At 35.3% G+C, this 16,933-nt stretch overlaps 1 protein-coding gene across 1 annotated transcript in view; it reads left to right on the top strand.

Annotated features, from left to right (window-relative positions):
- ZDHHC21 (zinc finger, DHHC-type containing 21) overlaps nucleotides 1-13,828 on the top strand; it is a 31,700-nt gene extending 17,872 nt beyond the window's left edge. The window contains exons 5-7 of the mRNA XM_010001924.1: nucleotides 1,763-1,879; nucleotides 13,098-13,141; nucleotides 13,696-13,828. Of these exons, the coding sequence (XP_010000226.1) occupies nucleotides 1,763-1,879; nucleotides 13,098-13,141; nucleotides 13,696-13,828 (294 nt within the window). The remainder of the gene's footprint in view (nucleotides 1-1,762; nucleotides 1,880-13,097; nucleotides 13,142-13,695) is intronic.
- The last annotated feature ends 3,105 nt before the right edge of the window (nucleotides 13,829-16,933 follow it).

Genomic DNA, 16,933 nt, shown 5'->3' with positions numbered 1-16,933 from the left:
TCTTATTAGAGTTTTGGGGAGATGCTAAGTGCTATGTGATGAACTTTTTTCTAATGGGTGAGTGTGATGTTAGATCCAGAATGTGAGTTCACTGTTGGCAGCTCTTCTCTTAGGTTTCACTGTGTTCTGTCAAGTTGAGTTTGAATACATCAAAAAGTTTCTGATATAATAAAACAACGTAACTATGAAGAGAAAGTATTTTACAGCTAGTAGAACTTGTGTCTTACTTTGCTTTTCTTTAAATCTTTGGTGGACTAATGGAAAGGGAAAAAAAACCCAAACCCACTAGTATGGATGCATTTATTTTCCAGTGATTTCTCTTTGAATTGTAAAGTGAGTAAGAAGAAGTGTTGTGTTTTGTGTTTTTTTTTAAAGACGAAATTAAGCATATATTTTCTACGGCAGCAAGAAGGGCCAGTGCTAACAAGAGCTGTTACCAGTTCAGAAAAGACTGGGTTTGCTTTTTTTTTTAGCTGGTTGACTAGTGTTTTCTGCTTGTTCATTAAATAGTGATTTTCTTTCCAGCTTCAGTAGCCAGTGTAAACTTTTTTCCCAGGGTTTATAGTTTGAATCTTCATGGAAATAATTTAAATCTAAAATCAGACTTTTTTACTAAATATCATTTGCTTCAACTAATCTCTGTTTAATTAAAACCCAGTATTCCCAAACCTAAGAATTCCTTTTCCTCTAGTTCTATGGGTCGAATGTAAAGAAGGAAAGATCAAAAACCCTGGATTTTTTGTTTACTTTTTATTTTCCTTTTTTTTTTTTTTTTTTTCCTAAATGCATTTTGTGTTTATCTTCTGGTTGTAATTTAAAGTTTTCCAGAAAGGTTTTCATAGTTTTCTGCTGTGAAATGGCATTTCTAACTGGAAAAACAGATGTGTACATTCAAACAACAGCCTTGAGAACATAATCAAAACTATTTATGAGAGAGTAGGTGTGTTAACTCATTATCAAAGGGTAAGATGGGGTGTGAACTTGTAGTACATGTGCAGTAACTGCCATGTAGAAATGTTTTCCCAGGATAAAAATAAGGTGCTTTATCCTTTGAAAAAGTTCTACAAAACTCTCTTAGCTTTTTCGTATTTTCTGCTGGGTGAAGGCAGGCTTTCCAGAGCAGCTGGTACAGTAAATTTATTCCTCCTGTACCCTGAGGCAACTTGGTTGTGCAGCCATATTCAAAGTTATAATAATACACTTAAGGTGAACATTTAAAATATTAAGTTTATGTTGGGTAATACACAGCATTACAGTGACACCAGTCTAATACAGTTACTTTGATTCTGTTGGTATCATCTTCAAGAGTCAAGCTAGGAATGTTGTTATATAATTACAGAAGAGTTGATGTTAAAATGAAATTTGCTGTGGCTATGAATTGAGAAACAGGAGTCTTAAAAATCAGACTGTTCAACAGAATGATTTCCTTAAGTTTTGGAGCTTGTGTGTAGCAGTCTGGCACAGTTTGAGGTGGAAGATTGAGGAGTAACCCATTTGGGCTTAATCTACTCCCAAAACTTAAATACCCAAATGAGGTTTTTTAACAGTCTGGCAAAAAAACCCAGCTGTTCACATGTATAAATAAAAGATTATTGATTTAGCACATAAATATGAGTGCTTTACAGTGTACCTCAAAACTCCCATATGTGCCTTTAGCTTTAAGTCTTCAGGAACAGGTCTAATCTGGTATTTCCAGTTGGTTGAAAGACTTAAATTAATTCAAAAGTGCTGAAGTCTCTCTCTTCTTTCTGTTTTGTTCTAGGATGTTTTTGTATTTAGACATGAACTTGCTCTCCTAAGAATATCTGCCTTCATGGGTTTAATAATATTAATTGGAATAAGTGGACTCTTTTACACTCAGCTAATGGGTATTTTCACTGTAAGTATCTAATTTTAGAAACACATTAGTTTCACTTTCAATAAAATGAATAAAGCAGAAAAGTGGGAAAGGAAAGAGTATTCTTTAAGGAAAGAATAGAAGGAAGTACTTGCACTATGAGACACCTATTTGGTATGTGCTCTGCAAAGAAGTCTTAAGAAGCCCACTAGCAAGTGTCTAATAATTCACCTATCCAGTAAATTTCCTGATTTTTGTTATTAAAGAAAGCCATACATTATCCTGGAATTTTGCAGTGTACAAGGTATGTATGTGGTTTTATTTTTATTTTTATTTTAAACATATATCTCCTTTATATATGGTCTCCTTTATACTTTTTGACAGTGAGACCCACTGATAAATCATGCATTCTGAGAACACAGACTTTTTGTTAAAACATTTAATAAAGATGCTTATGTTCATCTCTCTTCAGTTTCTAAACTGTGGAATGGAATAATGTACAATTTACAGTCCAAACACACATTCTGTATTTTTAGATACAGAAAAATGTCCTCTGCATGGAAAAAAAATCCAGTTAAATGAAGTGGTGATGTAATAAATGTCTTAAAAAAACAAGCTTTTTTTGCTGTAGCATCCTGTTCTGGACATTAGAAATTTATCACTGCCAGTGAATGCATAGAAGTGTTTGAAGTACTGCAGTGTTGAGCAGAGATAGTACATTAGTTTGATCTGGATATGTCTGAAAAGGTTTATGATGTGGCCTGCAGAACTTTTTAAAAAGACAGTAGTATACAAGATAACAGCATCTTTGTGTCTATAACTGATTGAGATCTGCCTGAGATTTCATTTGGGATTATGAGGATTTACACAGTATTAAACTTTGTAGGTACATAGTGGAAAACCTCCTAACTGTATTATGTAATTCCCCTGAATGGAATAAAGGACAAAAAATACTGTGTAGTTTTTCCTTCTGTTAGATAAAACAGTAATACTGTTTATTGTTTTTATTGTGTTACCTGTACATAAGTTTACTGCCTTCTGTTCTTTATGTGACTGTAGCTATGCTGTGTATTATTTTTGCCATCCTTTAGCTGCTCTACCAGACTGCTTTCTTCTGCTTCTGTCAACCCTCAGTTCTGCAGATGTACCTCTGTGCACCTTTACTGCCTGACTTCTGTGCCAGGGTCTTGCTGAGAAGTTCTCACCTCCCTCTTTAACTGCTGGCACACAACCTTTTGTGTCTGCATCCTCTGGAGTTGGGTTTTTTTCCTAATCCAAGACTATGCCTTGCCTAGGTATCTAGCTGAAGTGGTGCAGGTGTCTGAATTCTGCTTGCTGTCACTCCTGGTAGCAGGAGAAACAGAAACTCAGGGAGCCTTAAAGTTCAGTTGCTGAAATATGGCTGTCTTTTTAGTCTCTTAAATGGATATGTGAGAAGGAACTATAAGACGTGATCAATACTACACTAAAATACATAAATGATATAGAAGAAGCAAGGAACAAAGCCTAAATCTACCGTTCTGTTCTGTGTGTACTGCCAGAAGCTGGACTAAATATTGACAGTGGCCATTAGCATCTGCTGAGATACTATTAGCATACATGAAATAAAAACTTTCAAGCTGAACCTGATTCTGTCAGATACATGATACATCTGAAATTTGCGACACTTCTGACATAATACCAACTGTGCTGTCTCTGCAACAGATGTGAATTCCCAGTGTGTTCTTTCACCATTCTGAGCCCTGACACTGTCAGTCTGCTCCCCCCACTGCAAACTCTTGCAAAGTGCTCTAAAATCCCTTTTTTCTATGTCAGTTGTGTAATATACTGTTGTGTACATCCCGTCGCACTAACTGAGCTGGCCACTTCCCTGGAATAGATGTGGGTTAATATAATTTTCAAGTCCAACCTCCTTTTATGTGCTCAAATCATAGTTCTGTAGATGGCTGAGTTGCAATATGCCTGGACAGTGTCTTTTATCCTCTTTGCCAAACCTTGTGAGACAAACACAACACAGTTATTGCTGATATGGATTGACTATGAGAGACAAATGCTGGAAAGTACAGATCTTCAGCATTAGGGCATCTCGCTGCACTCTACTTGTAGCAAACGAGCTGTTGTGCTTTCCTCGTGTGGATGAGTTTATAGGTTTGGGATTGTTGGGTTGGAATTGCTGCGGAAATCCCTTACTGGAATATCCAAATTCTAATTCATTCACACCACGTTGATGCTGCTACTTCAATTCATTGAAGAGCACAGGTAATCTAGTCCATTGCCTGCTCAAAGCATTTCCATACCAGCAGCACAATTGTCCTTTTCCTTTTAATTCCTTTCTTTATGACTATAGAATTGGCAAGAGTAAACAATTCAGTGATCTTGAGGAAATTGGCTTGGAACAAGTAGTCAGACCTCAAAATAAACAAAGCCAAATCTGTTTGGTGAGGTTGTCCTTAGTCTTTAAGTTGTGTCAGGAAATCTTTCTGTACAAATGCTTTTGGTCAGCATTGTAGTATGCGGCTTTGCTTCCTCCCTAAGCGCTTACTAACAGCTTTCACTAGCCAATGGAAAAGGCAGAGGTAACAGCAACAGGTGAGTGAGTGGTTTCCTGCAGGCTCCCCAAAGATGTGCCTGTGATGCATAGAACAGGGAAACAAACAAGCTGGGTATGCCCAGCCATAGTGCTGAGTGTTCAGCGTGGATAATATTCAAGTCCTGTAGAAACAATGAACTGTGATCATTAAGAGGAAGTGATATTCCTACTGTTACTGTTCAGCATCTACCTAATCAACATCTAATCTTCCTGTGTAAAGCAAATTGTACCTGAAAGAAGCTCTATTTGAAACAATGAAAGCCTAACTTAGTATAAGGTGCAGATGAAAATTAAACAGCAAAACATAATAATTGCAGTGTAATAGTGCAGACTTGAGGTTAACTTAAAAGAATCTGAAACATTTTACGGCATAGATACACACAGTTAAAGCATTCATGTTATATTAATTGCTCCATAGATACTCTTGAGACCATTCATTTCAGTGATTACTGAAGATGCACAGAGATGTGTGCGAGAGAGGTAGACAGGAGCATGGACCTTCCTGCTCTTATACGAAAACACATTAACATTTTCCTAGTTCATGCTCCATGCCTGTGCCTGCTGTTTAAAATCAAGCCAGGTATTAATATTATATACCAGAAAAAAATGAAGAAAATGTCTTTAATTCCACATAAATACTTTGTTTGAACATGTGGAAAAGTGAAAACACAAACTGTGTCTATTCCTTGTAATTGCTTGTAGTGCAAGTTTGAATTGTATGTTCTTTAACTGGAAACAAGCCTGTATTCTTGCATTCCCAGACAACATGATGTTTTTTAGTGACTCTGCTTGAGAAGTAAAAGCAAGTTTAGAATAAAACAGTAAGGAAAAAAATAATAATAGTTTCTGTCTAGAAAAAATGTTCTACTACTGAGAATAGCACCTTTTCTTATTTTTTTTTTTAAACTTACTGGTACTCCTACTTCAGACTACTTCTAACTGCAGGCCATTATTCCTTTTTTACCTCAACCACTATGAGATAACAAGATAGCTCTAGTATAGACACTTTCAAACTTCATGAAGGTGGAGAGGATTTTTTTTTTATTTTGTGGTTTGTCATAAAAAATAAAAATACTATTTATAGACAAATTATCACTTTGCTTGAGATAGATAGGTCCTTTTCAGAAAGTTTTTAATTTTTCCACAAAAAAAAATCCAAAACATCCAATGTCTTATGCAACTATTGTCCATACCCATTAATGACATTGTATCGCAATGGCAAATGCAAAATTAATCTAGAAAATAATATTTTGCACTTAACCTGGAAGAAAATCTTGAGGAGGATATAGATCTGTGCTACTCAATCTTGTTCCAGATTACTTTTTCCCTGCATTTATCCTCATATAAAATAAGAAAATTTAAGTGGAACTAAATCAAGTGGTATCCAGAAACTTGCTTCCTCAAGACATATTTTCTTGACATAATTTTTTAAGAAATCCTCTCTCATTTTGTAATTTATATGCAACAGACACTTATTTTTCTTAAAAAAAAATAATTAATTCTTAACTAGCCTTTTTATTCTTTTATTTGTAGGAAAATACATAAATTCACCTGGGGGGGGGGAAGTCTGTTTTTTGAAATACAGATTACATCTGATTTATGATTATAGAAGGTAAAGAGCTGCAATCTTGGCTTTTAAAAAGGGGGAACTGCCAGGGTGTTTGTGTGTATATTAGTACAAGACTAGCCCTGGCATTTATATTTCTCTCCCTCATGTTTGTTTTTGTGTTAGGAAAGCACTTCTATATGTCTTTCACCTCACTTCAACAGTTAAATGATGTTAACAGTTTTTCTGTGTATACAGTGAGATTCCAGTATTGCTTATGTTTGATCTACAAGGCTTGACTGTAGAACAAGTAATAAATAATGCAGCATGCTTTATTAAGCAATGGCTTGACCGATTATTTTGATTCTTGTTCATATCTAATGAGGTTTTAAATTGCATGAGACACTACTAAGAAATATTCAATGTGCTGACCTTTTGTAAGGGCGATGCCTTTTGCATACGTGAGGTTTTCTTCCTCTTCAAGATCTTATGCTGTTCTTTATTTTGTTGGCCACCACCTGTCTGAAGCAATCAGCGACTTCTTTCTGTTCCTCTGTACAAAAAGAAAATCCCGTCTTCCCATGGACAGTCGAAGGTAACAGGATAATCAGTTCAGCAGTGATCCTCTGATGTCTTTGTGGGAGTCCTGTAAAGCGGATTATCTGTGACCCAGATAAAATAATTAGAAATTACTTGGACATGTACAAATAAATTATCTACTAATCTCATTTCCAATGTTAAAAAAGGCCTGTCTCTCAACATAACAATACCAGATGTTTCAGTTAAACAGCATCCTTTGCAGACAGTAATCTGAACCCTAATTTTGAAGGATTACCTTAGATTGTTTTTTATTTCAAACACTAAACAGTTTGTGTTTTCATTTTTCCACATGTTCAAACAAAGTATTTATGTGGAATTAAAGACATTTTCTTCTTTTTTTTCCGGTATAGTCCATCAGGTATGACTTTGTGTGATTTTTGTTTGTGAGCATTGTAGAGAAAACTTTTCCTTAAAATTATTTGATAATTAATTTGTTTCTCTAGGCAGAATTAAGAAATGGATGGACTTTTATAAATTCAGTAGATACCATGTGGTCTTCGTGCAAGGTAGTGGCTGCATTATCATAAACTAAGTGGACAGTGACTTTATTAATTTAATTAATTCTACCAGGGTTTCCTGTTAATTAACTGTTAGAATGGTGTACAGTGATATGCCAATATCCTGGTCCACCAGTACTGCATGGATGTGATAGAGAGAAATTTCACTTTACTTGCTTTTGGAAGGATGGAAGGGAAAACAGTTTTAACAGCTGCTGTTCAGCAGTCTGTCTGGTGCATAGTACAATACCTACCACATAAAAGCCTACCCTTAGAAGCATTTTAAAATGTTGTTATTTGCTAAGTGCCATGATTTATTATAATAGTCGTGTTCCTTCTTTCCACCTGCAAATAGCAAGCATATTTCTTTATCAGTTTTTTGTTGTTACAAATAGATCCATCTACCCATTAACATCTTGAACTTACTAATTACTGTATTTTAACTCTTTTACTTAGGTAACTGATATTTACAGTGAGCATGTTGTAAGGAACATTATTAATTTTGCTCAGGGCTTCTTCTCAAAAGGACAAAACTTAAGCAAATTGGAAAAGGCTTAAAATTGTACAATTTAATTTTCTGACATGTTTATCCCAAAGGAATTTTACCGAGCAGTTAATTTTCTTTAGGAATACATTCCATATAACACTTTAATGCAAAAACAGAAGGCATACAATAAAAATGCCTGTGAAAATGTAGAATTCTTTGTGTAATCAGTAAGACAGAAAGAATTTTATGAAGGTTGAAATGCAAAATAGTGAAAATCTAACTGCAGTGGTTCTACTAATAAAACCAAAGGATTTTAAATTATTTGCATTTTTCATATGCTTGAATCACTTTTTTTAAATGTACAGAGCGCACAAGTGATCTAGTTCTGCTAAAATGCTTTTTGTCTTTAAAAATAAGTATCTTATAATGAAAAATATTGTAATAATATCTTTAATCAAATAATTAAATACTACTTTGATTAGTGAAACACTAAGGGCTTTTTCTGTCTTTTTAAACATGGCAGAAATGTAATCAAGAAACTATTAACCCCCATAATTAAGTTTAGCACAGAAGAAATCAGGATTGGAAGTGGAAATTAGGATTCCCAAGCAAATCTGCTCTTTACCTGGCTATAATAAAGTGTTAGATGTGACGTAATTGCAAAGGGAGAGGGTAAAAGGTATATAAACTATTAACCCAAATAGTAATTTGAAATTAGCGACATTAGAGAAAATAATGTTAATGATGCCTGTTTGCATGTGCCACTTTGTCCTTTGCCTTTTCCTGTCTCTACCTTTAATTCACCTATAGGTAAATCTTCTATTAGAATACTGCATAAAGTCCTGGAAATTAAACTGTCAGGAATTAGTAATGTCCTAGTATTTGAATGGGATTTCATTAACTGTGTAAAGTCTTTTGTATCTTTATTTTTCTCAAATGGATTGGCAATTTGTTTACATTTTTTTCATTAATGTATACTAAAATCTCTAACACCTATTTACCATCTAATATTTTTTTTATTTAGAAAACCTCTTTTATGACCTATTTAAAATTTAAGAATAAATTTTAGTGTAAGACACACATTTAAATGTCAAAAGATCTCTTGTGTTTTATTTAGATCACTACTACATGGTTATAGGAAAAGTGGGGATAATTCATTGAAATTATTTAAAATATTATTAAGGAAAAGCCTAAGTTAGAAAACCTAGTGAAAGTTACTTTATGCTGTGCAGAGAGTAAAAAATACCATTCCAACAATATCCCTTGTTGCTCATCCAAGGGAGAAGTCCTTTTACAAGTCAGTTATTTTTCTAAATAGTAAAGAAAGTACCTTTAAGCAATGGAAAATAAGTAACTATAATAATGGTGTTCTGAGGGCTGAGCACATTTTGTTTAAATTTAGACAACAGATCATTAAAAAGGCTTTTGTGTGAGGAAAGTTGACAGCTAGCTTTTCTAAGCATTTTTCATAATATTTTTGTCTTAAGGATGTATTTGTAAATATCAAGAAAAAGAATGTTTTGTCATGTCTCTTACTGTCATACAGCTGTCTGTGCTTAAACCATGGATTTGAAATAGACTGAAAAGTGGAAACATGTAAATTCAAAAATGTAATTAATGCCAAAAAGGAAAAAATCTGACATATGACATGTTCAGTATTTTATAGTCTTTAATTGCTCACCTGTCATTTACATATACACATTTAAAGGATGTTAGGTAGAAGGAATGAAAAAGTGTATTGTTCAGATAGAGGATATGTTGTCTTACAGTTCTGGATAAAAGCAATGGCTGCAAATCCAGAAAGGCTTGCAAGTTTTGTTTGTTTTCTCTCTTTCTGCTTTATCATACTTTCCTGCTGATTCTTACATACTGAGTGTTTGAAAATACTACACGCAGAATGTGTGGCATCATACTTATATTTTTCTATTGCAAGTATTACAGAAAGCTGTACTGATTACACATTGCTTTGAGCAAACAAAGAATATTGAAGCAGAGATTGTAGCTACGTGCTTTGGAGTTAGTCCTGTGAGTTACAACTTACAGTTTCTCCTTTGGAAAACATTAATTGGTAAGGAATCAGAAGAGATCAGAAAGAAATGGCTTCCTTCTGTGGTCTTCCTTCTATGGTAGATTAGTTGGTGATGAATCCCATCATATAGCACAGTTGTTAAGCAGTGCGTGCTATATTTTTTTAAAAAACCTGTTTTGCAGGCAGTTGGTTGTGCTAATTAAAAATGTAGGTGTGACAGATAAATTCCTCTTAGTAGCTAATGCAGGTGCACTTGTTTGCAGTTAAATCTGAAGTTGTTCTGCAGAATTCACTCAGTGCCCTTACATTTGTCTCTCCATTCCCCTAATAACAGACTTAGCTGTGGCAGTAGCTTACTTCACTTAGAGTAGACAAGCTGCTCTTACAGCCGTTTAGTAAGTCCTCAAAGCAAAAATGAGTTTCCATCCCCTCAGCAGAATCTGAACTCTTTGCCCTTTTCCTCTTATTTTGAAGGTATGTATTGTTAATGATTGCTGTGTTTACTTCCCCTGATTTCTTTTGCCTTTCTCACTAAGGTATGTTTATTATTATTTGTTTTGCTTAGTTGCTTTAAGATGCTTATAAATGGGCATGTATCACTGAATAACCAGGTGCAGGAACAATAGTTGTTACCAGTCTGGATTATGACTTTGGAGGTCCAGATGACCCATCATTTGAAATTAATCAGTTGTGCATTCGTAAATTTCGTCTTGTCCGCAATTGTAAATGTTACGGGATTTTTGGAGATGGAGATTACCAGGACTGAATAGATGTTTGCTCATACCAAGCTATTTTCAATTTTTGGATCAGTGCCAATTTTCCAAAAGGCTTTAACATCAGCATTAGCTGTGAATCTGGAAAAAAAAACAACAAACAACTTAGCAGAGTTCTATTTGTATTAATAGTAATCCAAGCTGATAATAGATGCAGACAGCCAAAGCCTCTTAGGCTGAACACAGTAATACTGATACTGTAGCGAAACCTTGTTAGCCATTGAATGCATAGTTAAGAGAAATTCTATTCTAGTTGAAAAACATTTGTGAGATGTGTTAATGAACAGAACACCTTGTCATTAAGAAGTAGGGGTTATTCTGGTCCTGTATCCAAAAGAAGAAAAACTCATCTGTCTGAGAAGATAGCTGTAAATAAAAGCCAAAACTCAACTGTGGCCCTCTCTCTTTCCTTCCTGTCCTGTCTTCAGAGGGGCTACCAAGTTACCTCAGGTGCTGTGAAGTTTCACTTCATGTGAAGAGGTAAATCAGTTCAGTCTCAAATGAAAGTCCATTTTGAATGAGCCCAGCTGCTTGGCAGCAGTTTTGGGAGAGGGAAGCTGTGAGGGGAATTTGGTTTCTTAAGTTCTGTCACTAGCACTTGATAAGCAGCTAAATTCAGAGAGATGTTTCCTCCCATTTCCTCCAGACCTAGTTCACAGCTTTTAAAATGTGGCTCTAGATGTAGGGAGGAAGGGAGGAAGGGACAAGAGACAAGAGCAGGGAGGAGGTAGAGGAATTTCCTTTGAATTCATATGCAGATAAAATCCTTAGGATGTTTTAAAGGTGTGGAAGCCTACAGTCTTTTCTTATAGATATTTTAAGGAGTTCCTGCTTAGGTGCTTTCACTTAGTTCATTAATGTAATGGATTGTATTTTTGAGGTGAACACACTCTGATGAGCATCTTTCAGGTCTTGATAACATGCAATTATAACAATTAAAAAGAAATAAACACCTTAGTTCCCAATCTGGGAATTCCTCTAAAAATCCCAAATACAGTATTTTAGGGAGCAGTACAAATGTATTAATGAATAAACAATGTGAAGAAACACAGCAAAAAGCCATATATAAGACATGATTTTGTTAGGTTACTTCTACACCCAAAACTTGTTTAAGGTTCTTTTTGTAAAATTTTAGCATAGATAGCTAGAAATCAGTGGCAGCTTTGACTAGCTTGCTACTGTTGTTCAAAAAATCATTGTCAATCATTGCTTTCAAACATAACAATATTATCTTGTACTCTCAGGTTGATAGCTTTGAGTTGACCAGAGGATAAGTCCTAGAGCTGAGATATTTTTGCAGTTATGAATGGAGTTATAGCATCTCCTGAAAACCCAGTTACAAACTCACTGACATGTCATGGAAATAATATCTCCGTTTAGTTAGTCCTTTTTACTCTGAAAGTTGTGTGTGATTTACAGTGCTCAGAAAAGGTAGTATTTGTTCTGGCAAGAGTTGGACAAAAAGTCTGCCAAAGCAAGTGGAATATACGGTAGCTGTGCAGTCAGGTCCTGCCCTAAAGAGTGTGGCTTGTGTTTTGTAAAGCTTTCCTGCCACCTGTAGCAGGTGAGGCGGAATATGCTAGAAAGGCCCTGCACTGATGGCAGGAACAATCGATGAACCCAGTATGGTTTTAGTGATAGGTAGTGTTTCCAGATGACACTGAAGTTGCAGCCTAATAATTAAACCACAGCCTTAGTGTTTCTGTATGGCTGTGACAACAGGGACTAGCTTTTGGTTTCAATCAAACACTAGTGTAAGCTGACAGGTACATTATGTCCATGCCTGATTGAATGAACAGTGAAGGGAAATATTAAGCTGCCAGGAAAAGGAGATAGGACCATGAGAAATATTTTTATTATTGTCTTTTAGACCTCATGAGTGATTTTGGAACAGAATGAACTATGACTGTGCATAGAAAACACTAATACTTCTGGAGTTAAAATTGAAGTGATTCTCAGATACAAAACAAGCTTTTTTGTTGTACAGTGCAAAAGTGAGGTGAAAGTACTATTCCTGGTAGCTTTAAAAGTTTTATTTTGGGGGTGATCTAATTTTTTAATTCTAGAACTTAGTGACTCATTAAATTAATGTTCAGAAAAGTAAATATTAATTTAATTTACTGTTCATTCACTCTGCACAGCATTTTGATTTTCCTGCACTTGAATAATTTTTACATTTGATATTTACCTGTAGAGACTATAGAAGCTGATATATTCCTAGTGGTGGTGTTTGCATTGTAATACTCATGTAGTTAACATTTTTTTAACTTAATAGCTCCTGCTTTTCAAAATACTATATCTGTTCATAGTTGCATTTTACAGAATGTTCCTGTGGTTATCTCAGTGGGCTACTCCAAGTCTGGAAAAGGTGCTTGTGAAAAGTATTGCAAGAGTTACACATTACCTACACACATTACTTCTGAATGCCCCATGAATTAATTATAATATCTGAATTAATTTTGGCTGTATCAGTGCTCTAAAGTTTGTTGACATTCCGTGGTATGTGTTATCATAGTAAAACTACACAGTATAGTTTCATATCATGTTTGTAAAATTCATTTAACAGAGTAACTGAGTAAATTTGTGCATATAATCTCACAGCTGTTTAAAATTAGGATCGCATATGAGTAATATGTAACCTACTGGATGCTCTGCTTTCATTAGTTGCTTTCATAATGACTTTAACATTTAGAAATATAAATAAATGTTCTTTCATTGTGTTTTCTTTTCTTCAACAGGACACCACAAGTATAGAAAAAATGTCAAACTGTTGTGAAGACATGTAAGTGCTGTAAAATTTCTATATTTCTTTGCTGAAAAACTAAAGGAATAGCTGCTTTGTTTTTTGGGGGTTTTTTTGTAACTGTGTGAGAAAGAAAAGGCACGGAAGGCACTTTGTTAAAATTATTTTGCATGGTTCTGTGCCCTGTGCTTCCTATCCCTAGCAGCAGTTCACTTTCTTTTAATAACGGTTGTACACGAAGTAGCCTCACATTATCCCTGTACCTTCCCTACCCCAAGCCAGTGGAACTGTATTATCTTTCAAAAGTACAGATCAAAAGACACTTTCTGCTGTGTTTTGATATACATGTCATTGATTCTGAGAGTCTCCTCTGCTTCAAACGTTGCCTTTGGTTGATTGATGACACAGATAGTTTATGTTCTCCAAAGTTAAGTCACAGCTGCATGCTGTAATGAAAGAAAAGCTGTATTTGTGATGCTGGGACACAATTAATCAGAATCCAGTAATGGATCCCTAGCCAACCTGCATTGTTCAAGCTGACTGAAGTGCACTGTGGGCGTGCTGTCTTTCACTAGTAATGCTCTCTTCTGTAGATCGAGGCCCCGAAAGCCATGGCAGCAGACCTTCTCAGAAGTTTTTGGCACTCACTGGAAGATCCTGTGGTTTATTCCTTTCAGGCAGAGGCAACCACTACGAGTTCCCTACCACTTTGCCAGTCATGTCTAAACAGATGGATGCTGGGCACAGATGGGTCCTCCATGCTGGAAGTGCGCTACAGGTTTTATGATAATAGGACTATGACAGTCTTCAAGTCAATTAAAATTCACCCACCAATTGTAGGCATCACAGTGTGCCCCAGGCTTTATTTTCAAAGTGGACTTGATTCTGTTCTGAGATTAATGCAAGTTGTATGTTTTACTTTAGACATATTTACTTTAAAATTAGCTTTCCAAGGGGATTTCTCTCATCTTTGAGGTTAATACCAAGACCAAGTGACTGGAATGCATTCTTACTCTTATTTGTTTGGTACTGTCTCTTTTGGTTTTTACTTTTTTTGGTAGGAAGCACTGAAGTTTACATTAATTTTTATCTTTCTCACCAAGTGTCTTATTCTGCCTTGAAATTTTTTTGGTGTTTTTATCAGTGGATCTAGATGATATTCATGTCTTTTTCTGCTACAGATGTTTAAAATTCCCTGATACTCCTTTTTATGATGTGCAATAGTAATCTTGCAGCACCACACTATAAAAGGTAACATCTAAAACTGACACAGACTTCTTCTGAAACCTTTTCCAAAGAGGTTTTTATGAATAAGCATAAATGTTTGTGTTAATAGAATCTTGCAGTTACCTGTCTGCATAGATATGATCTTAGAAAAAAAATTAGTGTCTTTGTGTCAGCAAAAGGCAGGAGGTGTTCGAGGCTAACACATGCAGATAGAATGCATGTTTTCTCTATATTCCAAGGATTTATTTGCAATAATTCAACCAAGAAGTTGTGTGGTGCAAAAATTAGAATGATTACTTTTTAAAAATGCAGATTTAATTAGTTAGCAGAATGTACCATAAAGAAGAGTATATTGTCAATAAAGTTATACGTTTTACATTTATTTTTGTTTAGTCATGATTAGCTGGAATTGGTCTAAGTGTCTGTATATTGGATATATATGTGAAAAAATTAAAAAATATTTATACATAAATACTGATTTTGCTACGAACATGTATAGTGAACTATGTTAATTGATTTAATAGGGTATTATGTTGATGGCTTGTTGCTGGCCCTTTTAAGTAGAGAAGTAATTAACCAAAGAAAGCATCTTTATGATTTCATCTGGTAAAATTACAGTTCCCGAATTACTGGCTCAGTTTTGCTGTATCTGGAAAAATTATGTGCTTTATTATAGTCCTTTGTATTTATACAAATATCGGGTTATTTTTTTTTAAAGTTCCGTGAGATTTTTCTGAGAAACCTCATGAATCTCATAAAAATTCACAGCTTCATTGTTTTCAGTTACGCTGCTCACACTGTTGTCTAACTGAACAGCACTAGGATCCACCTTAAACAGCAGTCATGCAACAGGATAATAAAAGGCACAAAATCACAACGTAATATGCATAGATTCTGTTTGGAGAACGTGATTGTGAACAGTTCATTCAAAAAGAAGGGCTAGATTTGTCATGAGTGGTATTCATAATGAAATGTTAGATGAGCTCCTTTAAAATCTTAACACCATCACTGCTGATGTTGGGTGTCCATTTATTGAATGAACAGATTTTGATGATCCATTGACAGATCCAGAAGGTACCTGTTAGAAAGTACTTGAATTTTAAACTTTTGTGAACTTCTAACATTTAAGCCAACTTCACTTTCCCTCTCCTTTTAAAAATAAATGCAGTATTTTCTTCATTTAAATTTCAAGCCTGTAACTTCAACCCTTTTTTTTTCATGGCATTATTAGGCACAACATTAGAGTGCCTTAAAGGTGATGTTGGAAATTAAAAAGAATGTGCATTTACATTGTTAAGTAATGGCTATATTCTCTCTCTCTCTTTTTTTTTTCTTTCTTTTTTTCTTTTTAAAAGGAATTCCACAGAAACAGATAAGGGAATAATAGCAGTTTTGTTTTATGTGCCAATATTTATATGGGGATATAGCAAGAGGGTGAGGGATAATGGCTTTAACTGGAAGAGAGCAGATTTAGTTTAGACATTAGGAAGAAATTCTTCGCTGTGAAGGTGATGAGACACGGGAACAGGTTGCTCAAGGAAGTATTGATGCCCCCTTCCTGGAAGTGTTCAAGGCCAGGTTGGATGGGGCCCTGAGCAACCTGGTCCAGTGGGAGGTGTCCCTGCCCATGGCAGGTAGGTTGGAACTAGGTGGTCTTTAAGGTCTCTTCCAACCCTAACCATCCTGTTTCGATTATTAAATCTGTTTTATTACTAGAATATAATAGATCTTTTAAAGGTTTTCATCCTAATCAGTTATCATAGTTAGATCATACAGTTCTGAAGCCTCCTGAGAAAGGGAATCAAGAATTTAACTATTTTTGATACATAAACTGTGGGGGCATGTAGTTGTTTTGTTTTCTAATATTGTTTTCATTAATTTAACCATTAACAGAGAATCACATCTGTAACACAGGCTCCGCTTGACAGGAGGAACCTTAATGAGCGTATTGAGTTTGTGTACCTGTTACACAGTGAAGTGACGGGGGCCCCTAAATTTTGCCTGCGCTGCGGGGATAAAACTGCGCTGCCCCGCACCCTGCGCGCCCTCTGCCGGCCGCCCTGCCTGCGAGGTTCGTCTGCAAGGTCTCCAGAGCCCTTAGTCTTCCCCTTCAAACAACAAATTCTAAACTAAAAATGAAAAATCTGTGAATTCTAAGGCGCTTGAGCTGAAGTGACAAAAGGAAGAGCCTTGAAGCTGAAGTGTCAGGTATACATTCAAGTAAATACCTAAAAATCTTGCCTAATACTCCACTGGAAATAGTAAGTTCACAAGTTTCTCGTGTTTCCATATGGTTGGATTTTTGTGGTAAATATTTTTTTTTGCCATCTCCCATTCATCATTAACATTAGGAATCAATATGTAATGTGATTAAAGTAGTTACTTTGTTTTTACCCCATTTCTGAGTATGTGGAGTAGAGAAGGGAAAATCTGGAAAGGCTTTATTTTTAGTAGGCACTGGGCTTTATTCTTTGAATGCCACGCCTCTAAAAGTGTAAAAGTAATCAAAAGATATTTTTAAATTTTACCCAATGACCCTATCATGTTATTAGTTTGCTAGGGCAGTGTTTCTGAAACTGATTTTCAGAAAGTTGTTTCAGCAGG

The sequence above is a fragment of the Chaetura pelagica genome, unplaced genomic scaffold (assembly GCF_000747805.2).
Source record: "Chaetura pelagica isolate M959 unplaced genomic scaffold, ChaPel_1.0 scaffold345, whole genome shotgun sequence".
NCBI lineage: Eukaryota > Metazoa > Chordata > Aves > Apodiformes > Apodidae > Chaetura > Chaetura pelagica.
Note: the sequence above shows the minus strand (reverse complement) of the source record. Positions and strands in the feature narration are given on the sequence as shown.